This window comes from Callospermophilus lateralis, chromosome 7, assembly GCF_048772815.1.
Source record: "Callospermophilus lateralis isolate mCalLat2 chromosome 7, mCalLat2.hap1, whole genome shotgun sequence".
Taxonomy (NCBI): Eukaryota; Metazoa; Chordata; class Mammalia; order Rodentia; family Sciuridae; genus Callospermophilus; species Callospermophilus lateralis.
The window spans coordinates 93,373,668-93,389,016 of NC_135311.1; the positions used below are offsets into that span (position 1 = coordinate 93,373,668).

At 40.8% G+C, this 15,349-nt stretch overlaps 1 protein-coding gene across 2 annotated transcripts in view; it reads right to left on the reverse strand.

The window, feature by feature from the left end:
* Positions 1 to 15,349, reverse strand: part of Pgm1 (phosphoglucomutase 1) — a 60,014-nt gene that overhangs the window by 5,681 nt on the left and 38,984 nt on the right. For both annotated transcript variants that reach the window (XM_076860256.2, XM_076860255.2), the window contains exons 6-9: positions 14,133 to 14,287; positions 11,147 to 11,262; positions 3,130 to 3,265; positions 817 to 1,000 (exon numbers count right to left, since the gene is read on the reverse strand). In XM_076860256.2, coding sequence (XP_076716371.1) covers positions 817 to 1,000; positions 3,130 to 3,265; positions 11,147 to 11,262; positions 14,133 to 14,287 — 591 coding nt within the window. The remainder of the gene's footprint in view (positions 1 to 816; positions 1,001 to 3,129; positions 3,266 to 11,146; positions 11,263 to 14,132; positions 14,288 to 15,349) is intronic.

Below are 15,349 nucleotides of genomic sequence, written 5' to 3' on the forward strand. Positions count from 1 at the left end.
AAAGGACCAAGCCAAAACTCTGGGTCTATCGAGAAAAAAGCTAAATAGGAAGTTATAACAGAATCCTCATCCTTTCCTTATTATCTCTGCTTCTGAGTTCCCAAAGATGACTCAAATCTATGACTATAAGAGACCACAGACCCAGAGGTGAGAAGAGTCTGGTCCCTGAATGTTTGTGAGAGGCTAGGAGAAGGCAAGAGCAGCCTGCAGCTTTGGTACTGGCACACAAGAGAACCTAACAATTCTGTCAGAACTCGGGATGATCTGGGCTCCCAACTGTGGTGTCCTGCTACACAATGCTGTGTCAGTCAAGCTGCAGACACCATTACTTAACATTTCTACATCCAGGGATGCCATATTTAGAAAGGCATATTCTAAATATGCCATATTAAAGATTTAGTACATATGAAACAAATATGTATAGCAATGCCACCCTTGTATTGTCATTCTGCTATAATCTCTAGAGAGAAAAGAGGGGGGTTGATATCTAAGGTGATGATTTACTTTTGTTTAAGTTCTAAGGCTTCTTTCTGCACATACCTTCAACTTGACACCTTGCATATGATTCCAGAAGGTGTAAAAGTCCTTCTGGCATGTAAACTAAGAATTCCAGAATGAGGGCATAGGGGACTGCAGAACCAGGGTAAAAAGCATTCTCCCTACAAGTGTACCTGAGAGCCACACAGAACTCGGTAGAAAACTGGTTGAGGACAGATACCCCAGAAAAACAGGACAGCAAAGGGCCATTTACATTTTTCTCCTGAGGCTTCAGAAATGATGCTCTGGGGACCCTCTAGCACATAAGTCTGCTCCTACCTGATTTCTTGAAATGCTTCCGTCCACCGGGTCACTATATTCAAAGTTATCCGCTTTCTCCACAGTGTAGACTTTGTCATTCGCAGAGAACTGTTTTCCCACAAAGGAGCGGTCAAACATCAGGGTCTCCAGGTCCTTCATCATCTTGTTGGCGCCTTCGGCTTCTACCTCTTCGTAATCATACCTGGGAGATCACGGAGTTGACTTCAGATCACAGCCAGGTGCATCAGTGCTGTCTTTATCATTGGCCTTCCCCACCCCCCAGAGCTATCTGACTTCAGAGGAAGCTGCAGAACTCTACATTTTTCATCAGCGGGGATGGAAAAAAGGGTTTGGAGGATTTCAGGGAAGGGATGGAGGCTTCTGCTCGGGCAGAAAATGGGTCTTGGCTCTTTTACAGAATCAAGCACAAACACTCTTCAAAGGCTTTGAAGAGATACAATCTGACATTGAATCACCACATCCCAAGGAGGTGGAATCAAAGCTGTTACTTCTAGGGTTGGAGATATAGCTCAGTTGGCAGAGTTGGCAACTTGAATGGCCTTGTGCACTTCTGTTCCAAGCTCCTAGAGCCCTTTTGGGTTGGGATCTGCCTAAGCCAGCTGGAGTTTGGCTAAGGAGGGTTCCAGTCTTGACAGGAGCTTCCAAAAGCAAGACCAGGATTTCACCCAGCAGATGAAGGGGCCAAACCAAACTCTTCACATCTGATATGCCACCCCGCTTCCAGAGGAAATGGATTCTGCTCTACAGTGTTTTGGATTCACTTTGACAGAGAAGGCCTGGTGTGGATGCAGCAGGGCCAAGAAAAGTGAACCAGAAATAAAATTCTATGACAATTATTTTTCCTTCAAGACTTGTTCCCGACTCCTTTCTTAGGAAATTAAAGACTCTTGCAGGTGGCTTCTCTCAACCTACTGGCACACACCCTCTTGAGAGAGTTACTGTTTAAAGGCTCAAGAGAGCCAAGTCTATATTTATTTGCAATCGTGAAACAAATATAAGATGTGCAAGATGACACCTCTGAGACATGAGAAATACTGGGGAGTAAAGGCCAACCTATTCTGGCTCCTGGATTCCATGAATTAAGGACAAAACAGTTCCCTTAATCTTGAAGTCAGATCTTTGACCCAGTTAAAATGATGAAGATCAAGAAATTATAACCAGGTGTTTGTGCTTTATGTCTGTGACCTTTGGGCATCCAAGGAAAATGTTTTATGAATCCTAGGCACAGAGGGCAGGATGAAAGCAATAATCTGGGCTTTGCAATCAGAATGAGCTGTGGTCCAGATTGCAGAATGCTTGGCCCGTTGCCCCATCTCTCTGAATTTCAGTTGCCTTATCAATAACTGTTTTGAGGCACTCACAGATAATGTATTTAATAAATGGTGGGTAAAATGGAGTCAAAACTAATCATAAATGTAAATTCTGAGGACTTGATTTGTAATACTTGGTTAGCAGTTACATTTAATAATAAAAATTGCTAAAATAGTTTTTATATGGCAATTTCTAATTAATTCAAGAGTGGCTCTTTCCCTAAACAACTGCTCCTACTCTTCTTCCACTCTGGCTTTTCACTAGCTCATTCATTTATCTGTTCAAAACATATTTATGCAGTGTCTAATATAAGCTAAGTGTTGGAGGATACCATAGGGCACAGAAATAGACATGGCCCTGTTTTTGTTTTGTTTTTAAACTGGGGATTGAACACAGGGGTGCTCTACCCTAAGTTACATCCTCAGCCCTTTTCGGTTTTGAGATAGGATTTGCAAACTCCTCCAGAATTACAAAACACCTTCAGGCTTCTACTTCACATAATCCTTCCAATTGCCGGATCATTATTCCCATTCCTACAGATGAGGAAACTGAGTAGAGAAAGAGGTTAAGTGACTTCCCAATTTAGTAATGGCCAGAAATAAAATTAAAATACATGCTTCTAAATCCATATCCAATGTCACTATGTGTCCAGCCAATGGGGACATTTCAAAATGTTTATAAAGTATTTATTCTTTTGATTATGTTAGCTAATTTTTTTTTTAGCCCTGTTCCTTATGACTGACATAGAAGTTGACTTCTTCTGATTTATTTACTTTTAAAATCCCTAACCTTCTGGGGATATAGCTCAGTTGGTAGAGTGCTTGCCTCGCATACACAAGGCACTGGGTTCAATCCCCAGCACAATAAAAACAAAAAACCCAACTGGTAAAAACCTTATGAACTAGAATTTTATTACCACTTAGGACAGACATTGTATGCCTGAGAATTCCCTCTGCCCAGTTCCTTTACCTTAGCTGGGAGCCCAGCCAGGCTATTTACCTGGTGAAGAAGTTCCGGCCATACTTTTGCCAATGGTCTTTGAGAATGTCCTCCACGCTCTGTTTGCGGGTGGCTAGGATAGACAGCCAGGCGAGGACAGCCCACAGTCCATCTTTCTCACGGATATGGTCAGAACCTGGCAGGGCAGAGCAAGCTATTATGAGAAATGTGACTTCTCCAAAATACTGGGGAATAAATTCAACAGTGAGCACTTAGATCCAACCAAAAAAAGTCATGAAATTTACCTAGGAACTTGAGTACATGGAGGGAATTACATATTCAATAAAGCAACATAATACTGACAAAAAGCCAATGCTTCCCAAAGTAATTTAGAAATGTACAGGAAATGTCAATAAAAATGACAGTGTGATAATCTGGTAGAACTTGACAGATCTATCACAAAGTAGTAATGTCAGAGGACAAAAATAAATCTTAAACAGCAAAAAAATAATGACCATTACAAATTTTTTTATAAATCTTGGTGATAAATACGTAAATTCAGTATTCATAAAGAGAAACAACTGATGTATTTATGTACTTAAAATTTCCCATTCCTATACAGCAATACTACCACAGATAAAATTAAAAGGCCATTGACACATTTTAAAAAGTAAACACATTCACATTTTTTAATTGTTTAAGGTAGATGTTTAAATACATTCAATATAGGAAACCATTCTTATGTATTAGGAGGTACAGTGGCACAGTCCTGTAATCCTACCTACTGGGGAGGCTGAGGCAGGAATAAGGACAAATTCAGGGCCAGCAGGGGCAGAATACTCGTCTAGCATATACAAGGTCCTGGAATCAATTCCCAGTACAGAAAAAAAAATCTTAAATATTAATAAAAGAAAAGCAATATCTCAAATGAAAATGGTATACCAAGGGTATACCAGGCAATTCGCCAAAAAATAAATACAGGTAATGAATTTACTAATTTCAAGAAAAGAAATTGAAGGTAAAACCACAATAAGAAACTGCTACTTGCTTGACAAATGGTTACAGATTTTAAAAATTAGAACACCTCGTATCAGGGGAGGTATAAGGGAACTGAGACTCTATCTCGATGCTGCTAGGAGTGTATACTTGTAGGAACCTTCTGGAAAGCAATTTGGCAGAAAGTATTCAAGCCTTAAAGGTAGGTCTGCTCATGGATCTAGTAACTCTCTCTCTAGAATGTCTTCCTTTTGCCAATAAGGGCTGGTTAAATTAATAGTGACATATCTATCTCCTGCTAAAATCTTTACCAAAATTAAGAAACTGAGTCTTTGGATGTTCCTGTCTGCATGGAGACCCTTTCCCAAGAGCCTGATGTGGAGCAAAAGTCTCATTTTCAGTCTTTTAAAACCCTCATTCTAAAACAAAAACAAAATACAGATTACACTGAGCTCTGTTTCCCGACTAGGACTCTACACAATCCCTCTACAATCATGCTTTGCGTATTGTCATATCTAGAACTCTTTATGTACCTTCTTGCTCTACTTGGCCACCCATTGGGCCTTATCATCCTTGGGGCTGTCAGACTATCTAGCTCAATGCTGGCTGTGTCACAAGCATGTGGTTGTTTCTTTCCTTCTCCTCTTCATCCTTTTAATATCATCTCTTCTTCAAGACTAGCTCCCAGCTTCCCTAGGTAGCTATGAGCACTTTGTCTTCCATCTCTTATAGCAACCTACACAAAACTGCTGGGGAGGTGCCATCCTCCCTGGGCCCCAATCATGTCCTCTCCACTAACTATGTGCTTCTTAGAGGCATCTGTTATTTCTCTTTGTAACCAAGTCTGATGATTAGCTTAAAATATGGAATAGGGCAGATAACTAATTACAAAGGAGGACATGATCGAATGAATCAATACATTAGTTCATCTACTCCAACATTTTCTCTTTTTGGTCCATAAAAATATACAATTCTTCCTTTCAAAAATTTTTCTCTTCAATGGGGTATCACTTTTAGAAGTAGTAGTCCTTAAAAACTGGATGCTGGCAAAATTAGAGACAGAAGGCAGGATTTGTAGTGCTATATATAAAAAGTTTTGGAAATGTTTACCCAATTTTATCATCTGAAGACTTTTATTTGCCTTTACTGCTATTTTAAGAAACCAAAAAGTTAGCTTTCTGCCTCTTTCAGCTTTTGCAAATGATGATATGTTTTGGCAACAGTTTATCCTGAGGAGCAGGATTCTGGCAGCTTCCGCAATATATTGGGAATTCATGACAGCAGTATACAGCTTGGAATTATTTGTGCTCCACTGGATGTTTTCTTCCTTTAAAATATTTTTTAAGTTAAAAATAATATAAAAATTGTATGTTTTAATTTCTTCTTGTTTTTGGATAGATCTAAAGGATAGAGGTAATATTTCTTACTCTAAATAAGGAATCTGGCTTCTTATTTTATGTGTAAATAAAATAAAATCTAAAAAATCTTTCCCAATTCTGACCAAATTATTCAGAGATTACTAAATCACACACCTGGTATTATCAATGAAATACCTGCCTTGAATAACATAAATGTTCTATTCAATTTGCAGGATCCTCAGTTTCTCTGGAAATTCTGATTCATTTCAGTGATCATCTTGGATGTGCCAAAAACTCTAGATAATTCAATTAATACTGAGGAAGCCTGGGTAAATTTCATTTCCTTCAGTGCTCTGATGAATAATAACAGTTTGCTAGTAAAAAAAAAAAAAAAAAAAGCCAATGAAGAATGCATGTGTTGCTAAACTGCTTTTACAGTTGTGGCTCCAGAGAAATTATTTTATCCTTAAGAAACAAAAAACCTGAATCTGAGACTTGCTCTGTTATTTAGAAGCTATTTGAATTTGGACAAGTCACTTAGCTTTCCTGAGCCTCAGTATTGTCAATTGCAAAATGGGGGTAATGCTAACTTCTAACATAACTGTAAGAAACTACGGTGATGAAGAAGTAGAGATATTTTGTAAACTAGAAAGTACTATATAAAATGCAATATACTATTATGAAAAAAAAGAAAAATAAACTTTTAGGGAAAAGTAATATGTTTTCCACTGACATTATTAAGCTTTCAACAATAATATTCCTTAACTGTACATACTGGAGAAGAAAATGGAAAAATAAAATCCAACATGCTTTTTCTTCTGGGCAGTGGGAACACAATTTTTTTTCCTCCTTTTTTATTCCCTCAAGATGAACATGAATTAACTTGTATCATTATGTTTTCATTTTAAAAAGTAAAGGAAGCCAAGCTCACTTAAGTGTGAGAAAAAGGTAAACACTGCACTGCTGGGCCCAGCCGGCGTGAAGGTAACCCTGGGTTTTGCTGTGGGTCTCTTCATTCTTGTTCCAGCTCAGGGACCCATGGAGTGCATGGGAGTTCTGCCCCTTCAGCATCTTCAAACACCTGTCACTTCACTTCGGCCTAATCAGCACCTTGTGGTTAGTACAAATGGCTCAGTCAGGGCACAATCTGGGTCTCAGCCAAGAAAAATGTCAACCCTTGCTAAGGGAGCCAAGAGCTAACAGCTTAGGGATCAGGTTACATCCACCAACATGGGCATCTCAGGGGCTGCCCTGGCGTCTGCCCTGACCAACTGACAACATGGAAGGGGCCACGAAAATACAGCTCCAGGGAGTTCTCTGAAAGTACCAGCATCTGTCTGTCTCTCCCTCTGTTCATTTTTTTTAAAACCTTTTATCTATCTATCTATTTATTTTTACGTGGTGCTGAGGATCGAACCCAGTGCCTTGTATATGCGAGGCAAGTGCTCTGCCACTGAGCCACAATCCCAGCCCCTCCCTCTGTTTATTTTTATCTCTTCCACATTCCCCTGAACACACTGCTCTCTCTGCCTGGAAATTTCCACCCCACATACCCATATTAGCTTGGCTAATATCTCCAGCCAACTTTCATCTCACCCTCATCCAGGATGCTGCTCTTACCGTGCTCTGTGATGCTATCATCCTGTGACCATACCACCCGCCCCCAACTATGTGTTGCACTCGTAGCTGGTGCTGGGCCCCCAGTCAGCTCTCAAGAGGGGTTCCCCCAGGATGGCCAGTCCCCAGCGAGACTGGCTGGGGAGCTCAGTAGACCTGTTCTGCCCACAGTCCTGTCCTCTTTGCCTTCTACTACTCAAACAACCTCACCAGAAAGGGATGGTGAGTGCACCGGAGGCCTTCTCAGTCACTCCAGCCACCAGGGGGCTGTCCCCAGGAGCTCCCTGGCCTTCCACTCAGCAACTCCTGCAATGCCTCTCTGGAGCTTTGCTTTCTCTCCATAAGGTTCCCTGGAGGGAGGTAGTGAATGGCTGATGGGCTGTAACTGCATCTTAACACAAACTTCACCTTACACTGGACCAATAAGAATCTGTGTGATTCAAGTACCAAGATGAATCAGATAAGCCTCTTGCCCTCAGAGATGAACAAAGATACACAGATGAGGAGACAGATCTGCAGGTATCAGTCTAAATGAGTTAGTTATGAATAGGGCATAAGCCTCATTCTACTGAGCTACTCTGTCTGGGATATTGCCAGACTTGAGATGCTGAAATCTTCCTCTGGGGGCTTTACCTAAGAGGAAATGTACTCAAAAGCCAGGTGAGTCAGAATAGGCAGAGACAGAAAACCTGATCCCCTATACCACAGAACAAAGTTAGGCACCCCAAGTACAAAGCTCCCAGACACTTGATGTGTCATCTCCTTTCATTTTACACATTTGCAATTACCTGGCCAAAATCAGTCTTCCTTTACTGACAGAAATTCATGGAGCCCTCCAAGAGGGTATCTTGCTCACTGTCCTATTCCCAGAGCTTAAAACAGCATCCATATTTTTTCAAGTTATCACTTATGTATGATACATTATCACTTAAAGATGGGTCGAGGAAAAATATTGCTAATCTTTAGATCTGAACAGATGATAACTTCCTGGCACATCTCCAAGTGATACCAAGTTACCAAGTTCACCTTTGAGCAGATTTCCTATCTCTCTTTCCCAAGCCCCCCATTTTCCTGAGAAAAAGGTTTAAAAAGTAGTGACCTTCTATACTATTCAGTAATTTACTTTCAAGTTCCTAACAAGGCCATGGTGGGACAGAACTGACAGTCTACACTCTGCCCTCTCTATCACTATCATGTGCATCACTATCCAGTCAGGAGGAGGAAACAGCATAGTACCATGAGATCAGCCCAAAACAACAGGTCCCTCTGTGTAGGGCTGCCCCTCATTTCTGATTCCCTATTGAAAAACACATTTATCCCTGGTGTATATAATGCTGATGTCTGAGGAGGAATCCCAGCCTCTGCAGTTATGATAATCATGCAAGAAAGTTGCTGTTTCTCCATCATAAGCAGACTGGTGAGTATTTGGTAATGTTAGTTATACAGTATTATAGGCTTGTTCTCTAAATGCTAGTGGTTTGTTTTACTTGGTGAGCCAGTTCTTCGGAAGTCTGACTCCTCTGCATCTCTTTGCAAGAAGACTTCTTTTCTTTTTATGGGAGCTCATTTCTTCCTGCAAAGACCTTAGGGTTCCCAACCCTGGACTCTTGAGCAGGAGTGGTGTTGAATAAGAGAGTCCCATTGCAAGAGGTGAGGTGAGGACCTCCAAGGAGGTGGGTGCTTAATCAGGAAACCACTGACAGGTGACTTGTGGTTCCAGCCTTACGAGGGAAATTAAATCAAATGACTTCTAAAATTCTTTCCTTCCATCAGCAAGATTCTGTTTGTCCAAATGGAAGGTGCCAAGGGAAATATGCTCATTCATTCATTCAACAAGCATTTACAGTGCACCCATTCTATGCTGGGTTCCATAGGAGACTTTTAGGACACAATAATAAATAAGACATATAAGACTCCTGTCTTCATGGAACTTATAGTCTAGAGGAGGCAACAGACTTTAATCAAAGGATCATAAATAATTGTAAAATCCCAGCCACAACAAGTTCAACAAAGGATAGGCACGTGGTGCCACAAGAACACGTAATCAGGGAACTTGGCCCACTCTGTTAGGTCAAGGAGCTTTCCTGAGAAATTGCTTCTGATGTTACTCAGAAAAATACAGAAACTCTGTAAAGGCACTGTTGGAATCATTCACCAGCAAGGACCATGGTAGGTGGACACCAACACTTCTATAATGCATATCAGAAGTTCAGTTAACTTGACAGAAGCAGGATGGGCAGCCTGGAGAACACAGACCTGGGAGCTGCTGCTAGTTCTTGAAGTCCTACTATACAAGACAGAGCAGCTCCTGGTGGTTCATCCTCAGGCCTGTACCCACCCAGTCAACATAGGGGCTCCTGTTTACTTCTGGGGCTCTGGGGCTCCTTGCCTAAAGCTTCCCACATGGGCCGATGGGATAAGACATTACTGGATGTACTACTCAATAAGTAAGTAGATAAGGTAAAAAGATATTGTGGGCAACTAAAACTGTATTAACAAGAGTCCTTACCGTAGAATGTTCTAGAACATTCAAATGTTAATATCATTGTGAATATCCAAGATAGAGAGGTAGATCCCAAGTTTCCCAATCTTTGTGGACCCCCAGAAACCTCTCATAAAACTAGCAATCTACCATAATCACACTCTTGGAAACCAGATTCTAGATTTCTCTCTTTTCACCAGGCTCAACACTGATATAGGTACATGGGGGCAGGAAACCATGGGGTTACAATAGACTGTAACCTGCCTCCAAAGACATCTTCATCCATAGAGAAGAATAACAGGGGCCAAGTCTGCACTGGATAACACTGGGGGAATTTCACAGGCAAAGATCACCTCACTGGGCATTCATATATAGAGTATCTCAAGGAATAACATGGCACCACCCACACTATATGAAATAGTAAAGGACTAAGCAGTAGTCTTTAATTCTTTGGTTAAAGACTTAAAACTATCAGAAATGATCTAACATTCTTTGAGGACATTGCTCAACCCACAAACTTATTCATTTTTGCTAATACTTTCCAATTCTATCAAGTCAATTCATTGCCCATGAGTACTGCCACTCTCCCAAGGATATTAAATTGCTTAGAACTTTGTGTAAACATGCATCAAATCTACAGGCTCATCCAACCCACCCTGCATCTGAAACTGTAGGGAAAAAAAGGAAATCAGTACTCTGTTCTGTTTAATGTAACATGAATTGAACTTCTTTTCTTCTCTAACACATGCCCACAGTGCGTACTACAAGACCAGGAAGATCAGTTCCTTTACTTCAAAATGTTGGGTAGAAAGAATGGAAGAGATGTAGCATGTTGAGTACCTGGCAACCTGATTGGAGACCAACACATAGGCAAGGGCCACATGCCTCAACAGGTGTTTGGAAAAAAGAGATTGATACTGGTAGGATGGGGTACTAGGGAGGAGGTATGAGTTCAGTTCAATACTTGGACAGGCAAAGAGAAAGACAGCCAGTACATAAAGTGGGGTCGAAAGCTCTTGGATCACCCCCAGAGTATACCCAATCACATCATTTCACCATGTTACAATTTACACACACACCTTCATGCATAAGGATGTATTTTTAATTTCCTTATTACCTACCAAATTAGTTTCACCTTAATGGTCTCCCTTAACTTAGCCTTGATAATTCATAACTTGTAGCCATAGAAAATGTGAGTCTATGAATGAGAAAGACTTAATGCTATGCTGAGACTTCTTAAATAAAAACGAAAAACTGACTCGCTTCACCATATTTCTTCCCAGAAACAAAAACATTTAGGAAGGTTTCTTTGGCCACTGAATGAAAAAAAAATATGTTTATCACTGTTTAATCCCTGTAGACTCAATGACCATGCCGCCAAGGAAGCCCCCAAACTTCCTGTCTCAGTGGACGTGATCCTCTGAAAGTAAAATTAGCCGTCCTGCAGGAATGTGCTCACGGCTTTTCCAATGTGTATACTCCATCAGGCTGTTATAAATAAATTGCTTCTTGATTTAGGACACATCAGCTCCTGTTGCTATTTCAGGGCTGTCCTAGCAGTCTAAACTTTCACTGGAGGTGGCAGTTGTGGGGAAGAAAATGCTAGCACAGGACTGCAACTTACCAGTGCCGAAGCTCTCCTCCCCACAAAGGGACAGTTTGCTTGCATCCATCAAATTCCCAAAAAACTTCCAGCCAGTTGGGGTCTCGTACAAAGCGATCTTTGTGGCATTAGCCACCCTTCAAAGGCATGAAATCAAAGTTACATCATAGCAGGACTGTGAGCAGGGCCGGGTGAGGGTGGAAAAGAGCAACCGTTATTGTAATCAAGGGTCCCATTTAGCATTGCTCAGAGGTATACATAATTCTAAGATTGGTGGAAAATCATAAGAGAAAACTTGGGCACAATGGGCTGTTCTATAAAGATTCAGAGGAAGGGGGAGAAGAGGAAGAAGAAAGAATTAATTCAGAGCACACTTTAATAGTTTAAAAGAAGCAATAGCAATAAAATAGGTAGGGCTATTTTAGGGGCTATTTAAACCCAGGTGTCTTGGTTAAAGGCTGCATCTATAACCACTCTGTAAAGAACAAAAGAATGATGTTTTGATGCATTATAATCACAGAATCATAAATATTGGGTTTAGCAGGTCAGCATTTTACAGAGGAGGGAAAAGAATTCAGACGAGACCAAGGTCACACAGGCAGGATGACTGACAGCCCAGCTTTGAGCTTCCCAGCAATCTGCTCTCATCAAAAGGCCCACAGGAGAGCACCCACCAGGGTCTTTTTTGTTTTGTTCTGGTACTGGGAATTGAACCCAGGGACACTGTATCACTGAGCTATATCCCCAGCCCTTTATATTTTTGAGACAACGTCTTGCTAAGTTGCTGAGGGCCTCAGGGCCTCAATAAGTTGCTGAGGCTGGCCTTGAACTTGAGATTCTCATGCCTCAACCTCCTGAATTGCTAGATTTACAGGCATGTGCCTCATGCCCAGCTAAGGGGCTCCCATTTCCACTAACTTCACCCACTCTGGTCAGTGCCCCCCTTTCTTCTCACACACATTCTTTACTCTTCCCTGTATATTTTTAGAGTATTTAAAAACCTTTGAGTGGGGCTGGGGGTCTAGTTTAGTTGTTAGCATGTGTAAAACGCTCTGGTTCAATTTTCAGCATCAAAAATAGATACATAGGGCTGTGGTTGTGGCTCAGTGGTAGAATGCTGATGTAGCATGTGCAAGGTGCTGGATTTGATCCTCAACACCACATAAAAATAAATAAATAAAATAAAGGTATTGCATCTAACTACAACTAAAAAAAATAGATACATATATACAAAAATAATAAAATAAAATCTCTAAGTGAAAGTCCTTGTTCCTTTGAGTAAGAAGTTACCTGGTAAGTTTCAGCACCATTTCAGTGAGATTTGCTTTTGGAAATGCTCGCCTATTCCTACCAAAGCAATGGCATGCCTGGACTCTAACATTTGAAGAAAATCAAATACATGATTTTTGAAAACTATGAAAGTATAATAAAGTTTTATCTGGGTAACAAGATGTTTTAGTTGCAAATCTATGTGTAAATTATTAATTTTTCAGAAAATTGAAATTTGATTGTCTCTGGATGACACAGAAGGTATTTCATTCAGGGCCTGGTCAGCTAGCATGATAATGTGACCACAATCCAGCTCTTGACTCCACGTGCAGCATCCAGAGGGGGGAGCAATGGGCCTCACCCTTGCTCTAAATTAGTGGGATGTTAGACAAGACTGTTAACTTCTCTTGACTTCTGGCTTTCTCTTCTTTATAGTAAGGGTGGCTGTGAGGATCAACTGAGAGAGAAAATGTAAAAAGCCCTTTATAAACTATCAATTGCTAGCCGGATATTAGTCCTTAGTTTCTTGCTGGTTGAAGTAAAGTCAGCACAGATTCTGTAGCTATCTCCTCTCTCATGGGAACCTACTGCAGAGCCCCATAGTAGGAGGCAGGGGCTCTGGGCTCATTCCTGACTCAAGTCATTCACTAGCTGGGTGAGCCTAAGTGAGCTGCAAGCTGCGTTAACTTCTTTGCCCTTTTGTCTTCCATCTGTAAAATGGGGTCACACATAGCATTTGTCTCATGGGGTTGGTTTGAGAATTAAGTGACTTAAAATATGTAAAGCATTTAGTGTCTAGGATGTGGTAATAGTCCTTGAAGACTGTTATTATATCAGCCTAATTTATACATTCTACTTTCCTCCCTGGCCTTGACCTTTTATTCATTCATTCATTCTCTACTCTCATTCATTCAACAAGATTTCCTGGGTACCTGACAAGTTCTACTAATATTTTCCCTAGCCCTCACTTGTTATTTATTACTTTTTATTTTTCAGTTGTTTTAGATGTGGTCTCATAAGCTACTTTAAAATGTTCATCTAATGAAGTGTTACACAATAAGTAAACAAATATCTAGAAGCAAGTCTGAACTATCAACGGTTTATTGTCACTGATTTCTTTCTATCACATAAACCTGATTTTTTTTTCTATTTTACCTCTTTGGGCTTTCTGTTTTAGATTTTGGACAAAAAAAGAATTGCTGTATGTCTAGGTGCATGAGCAATCTTGTTGTGTTGAAACTGTAAAATTATTTAGAATTGCTCTTTCACTCCATGCACATTGCTAAAAGCAAGTGATCTTGAGTGCTGCGAAAGTGCCATCCATCCATGCATTCAGTCATTAGCATTTAAGCATTCATACATTTTTTAAAAAATGGTGTGTGTATGTGTGTGTGTGTGTGTCCTATTATATGTCAGGCAGAGTCCAGGACAGTGAATAAGACAAGTCCTTTCTCTGCAAATGTATAGAGCCTAGCCAGGCAGCCAAACAAGCAAGGTGGCTATCAGAACCCAGTGTGGTAAGTGACGGGTGGAGGAAGGGCAGGTGGTAAGGGAGCTCAGAATGGAGGGGGTATAATCCTGAAAACACATCCCCTATTCCCTCATCTGAGAAACAACTGAGCACACACTATGACCATATGGATACAATGGAAAGGGAAGAAAACTGTTCCAGGCATAGCAGAGGGCATGGGGAAGCCCAGACCCCAGACAGGAGGGCTGTGGGAATGGGGAGACCTACCGGTCCAGGGCACCACTGGTGGGCATGCTGCGTGCAAAGCCGCGGACCCCCGTCTGCTGGAAATACGGAATGCTGAAGATGTTGGCGGCAATGACAGCCACAGAGTCTGAAGGGTTCACAAAAAACCCATGCTTGCCCAGAATCATGTTTCGATCCTTTGGAAGAAGGGAGATTGAAAGGAAGACCTTTTAATCAAACTACCAAAGCCATCAAACTATCTTTCAAGGAAGTCTTATATAATTTAAAACTGATATATTTATCCATAATGGGCTTTAAACACTGGGTTTTATTTTTAATGAATTTGTACAGTACAAATGGGACAAAAGCACCTCCGTGCCCAAAAGCTAAAACCGTTTTCAACTGAAGTAGAAGCACAAATTCTTTGTGAGTGAAATCCTCTGTTTTCCCTGCAGGGGCCAGCATACTTTAACCTCTAGACCTTTCCCAAACTCTGGAACCAATCACCCCTCTCCCTGAGGAGAGGAGAGAACATATGAGAGAGGAAATGTTGACTGTTTACACAGTTTGATAGGTCACCAGGCATCCTTTGAGAAACAAAGGCAGATTTCTTCGAGGAAGTCCCGTGATTTGGTATGGAACCCAACAAAATATGCTGTCACCTTCACTGCCCCTGGGTGCCTGATACACAATGCCACTCAATTATCTGAGAGTGGAGGAAAACCCCCAACATCGGAAAGATGTACTGCAAGGCAACATCTGCTATGAACCCCTTTCATTTCCCCAAATACGTATAGGAGAAAGGTTATTTTTCAAGAAATAGTGACTTCTAGCTGGTTCAGAAAAACAGCAACAAAAATAAAATTTCAACTTAATGAACATGCACAGTACCTACTATTTGTGAGATGCCAGGGTTAAAAACCTAAGACACATTTCTTCTTTGTTATTATGTGGTCACCAATGTAAATAAAACATTTTATTTCTAAAATTTTTAATGCTTGGACAAAAAATAAAATGCTAATTCTCTCAATTTAGCCTTCATACAGGCTATAAAATCATAGTTTCATCATTCAGCTAATGTGAATGAATGAATAGGTATAAGCCCAAAACGTTTTCCAGTGATTAATAATTAGTCAGCTGCTAGCTGAGGACAGGAGCCTACCTTAGAACAGTATCCAGAATTGATGCAGTTCATGAAGTACCAGTCATTACATCATAACCCAAACCTCTACTCTTAGTAAATACGAATGAATGTGTGG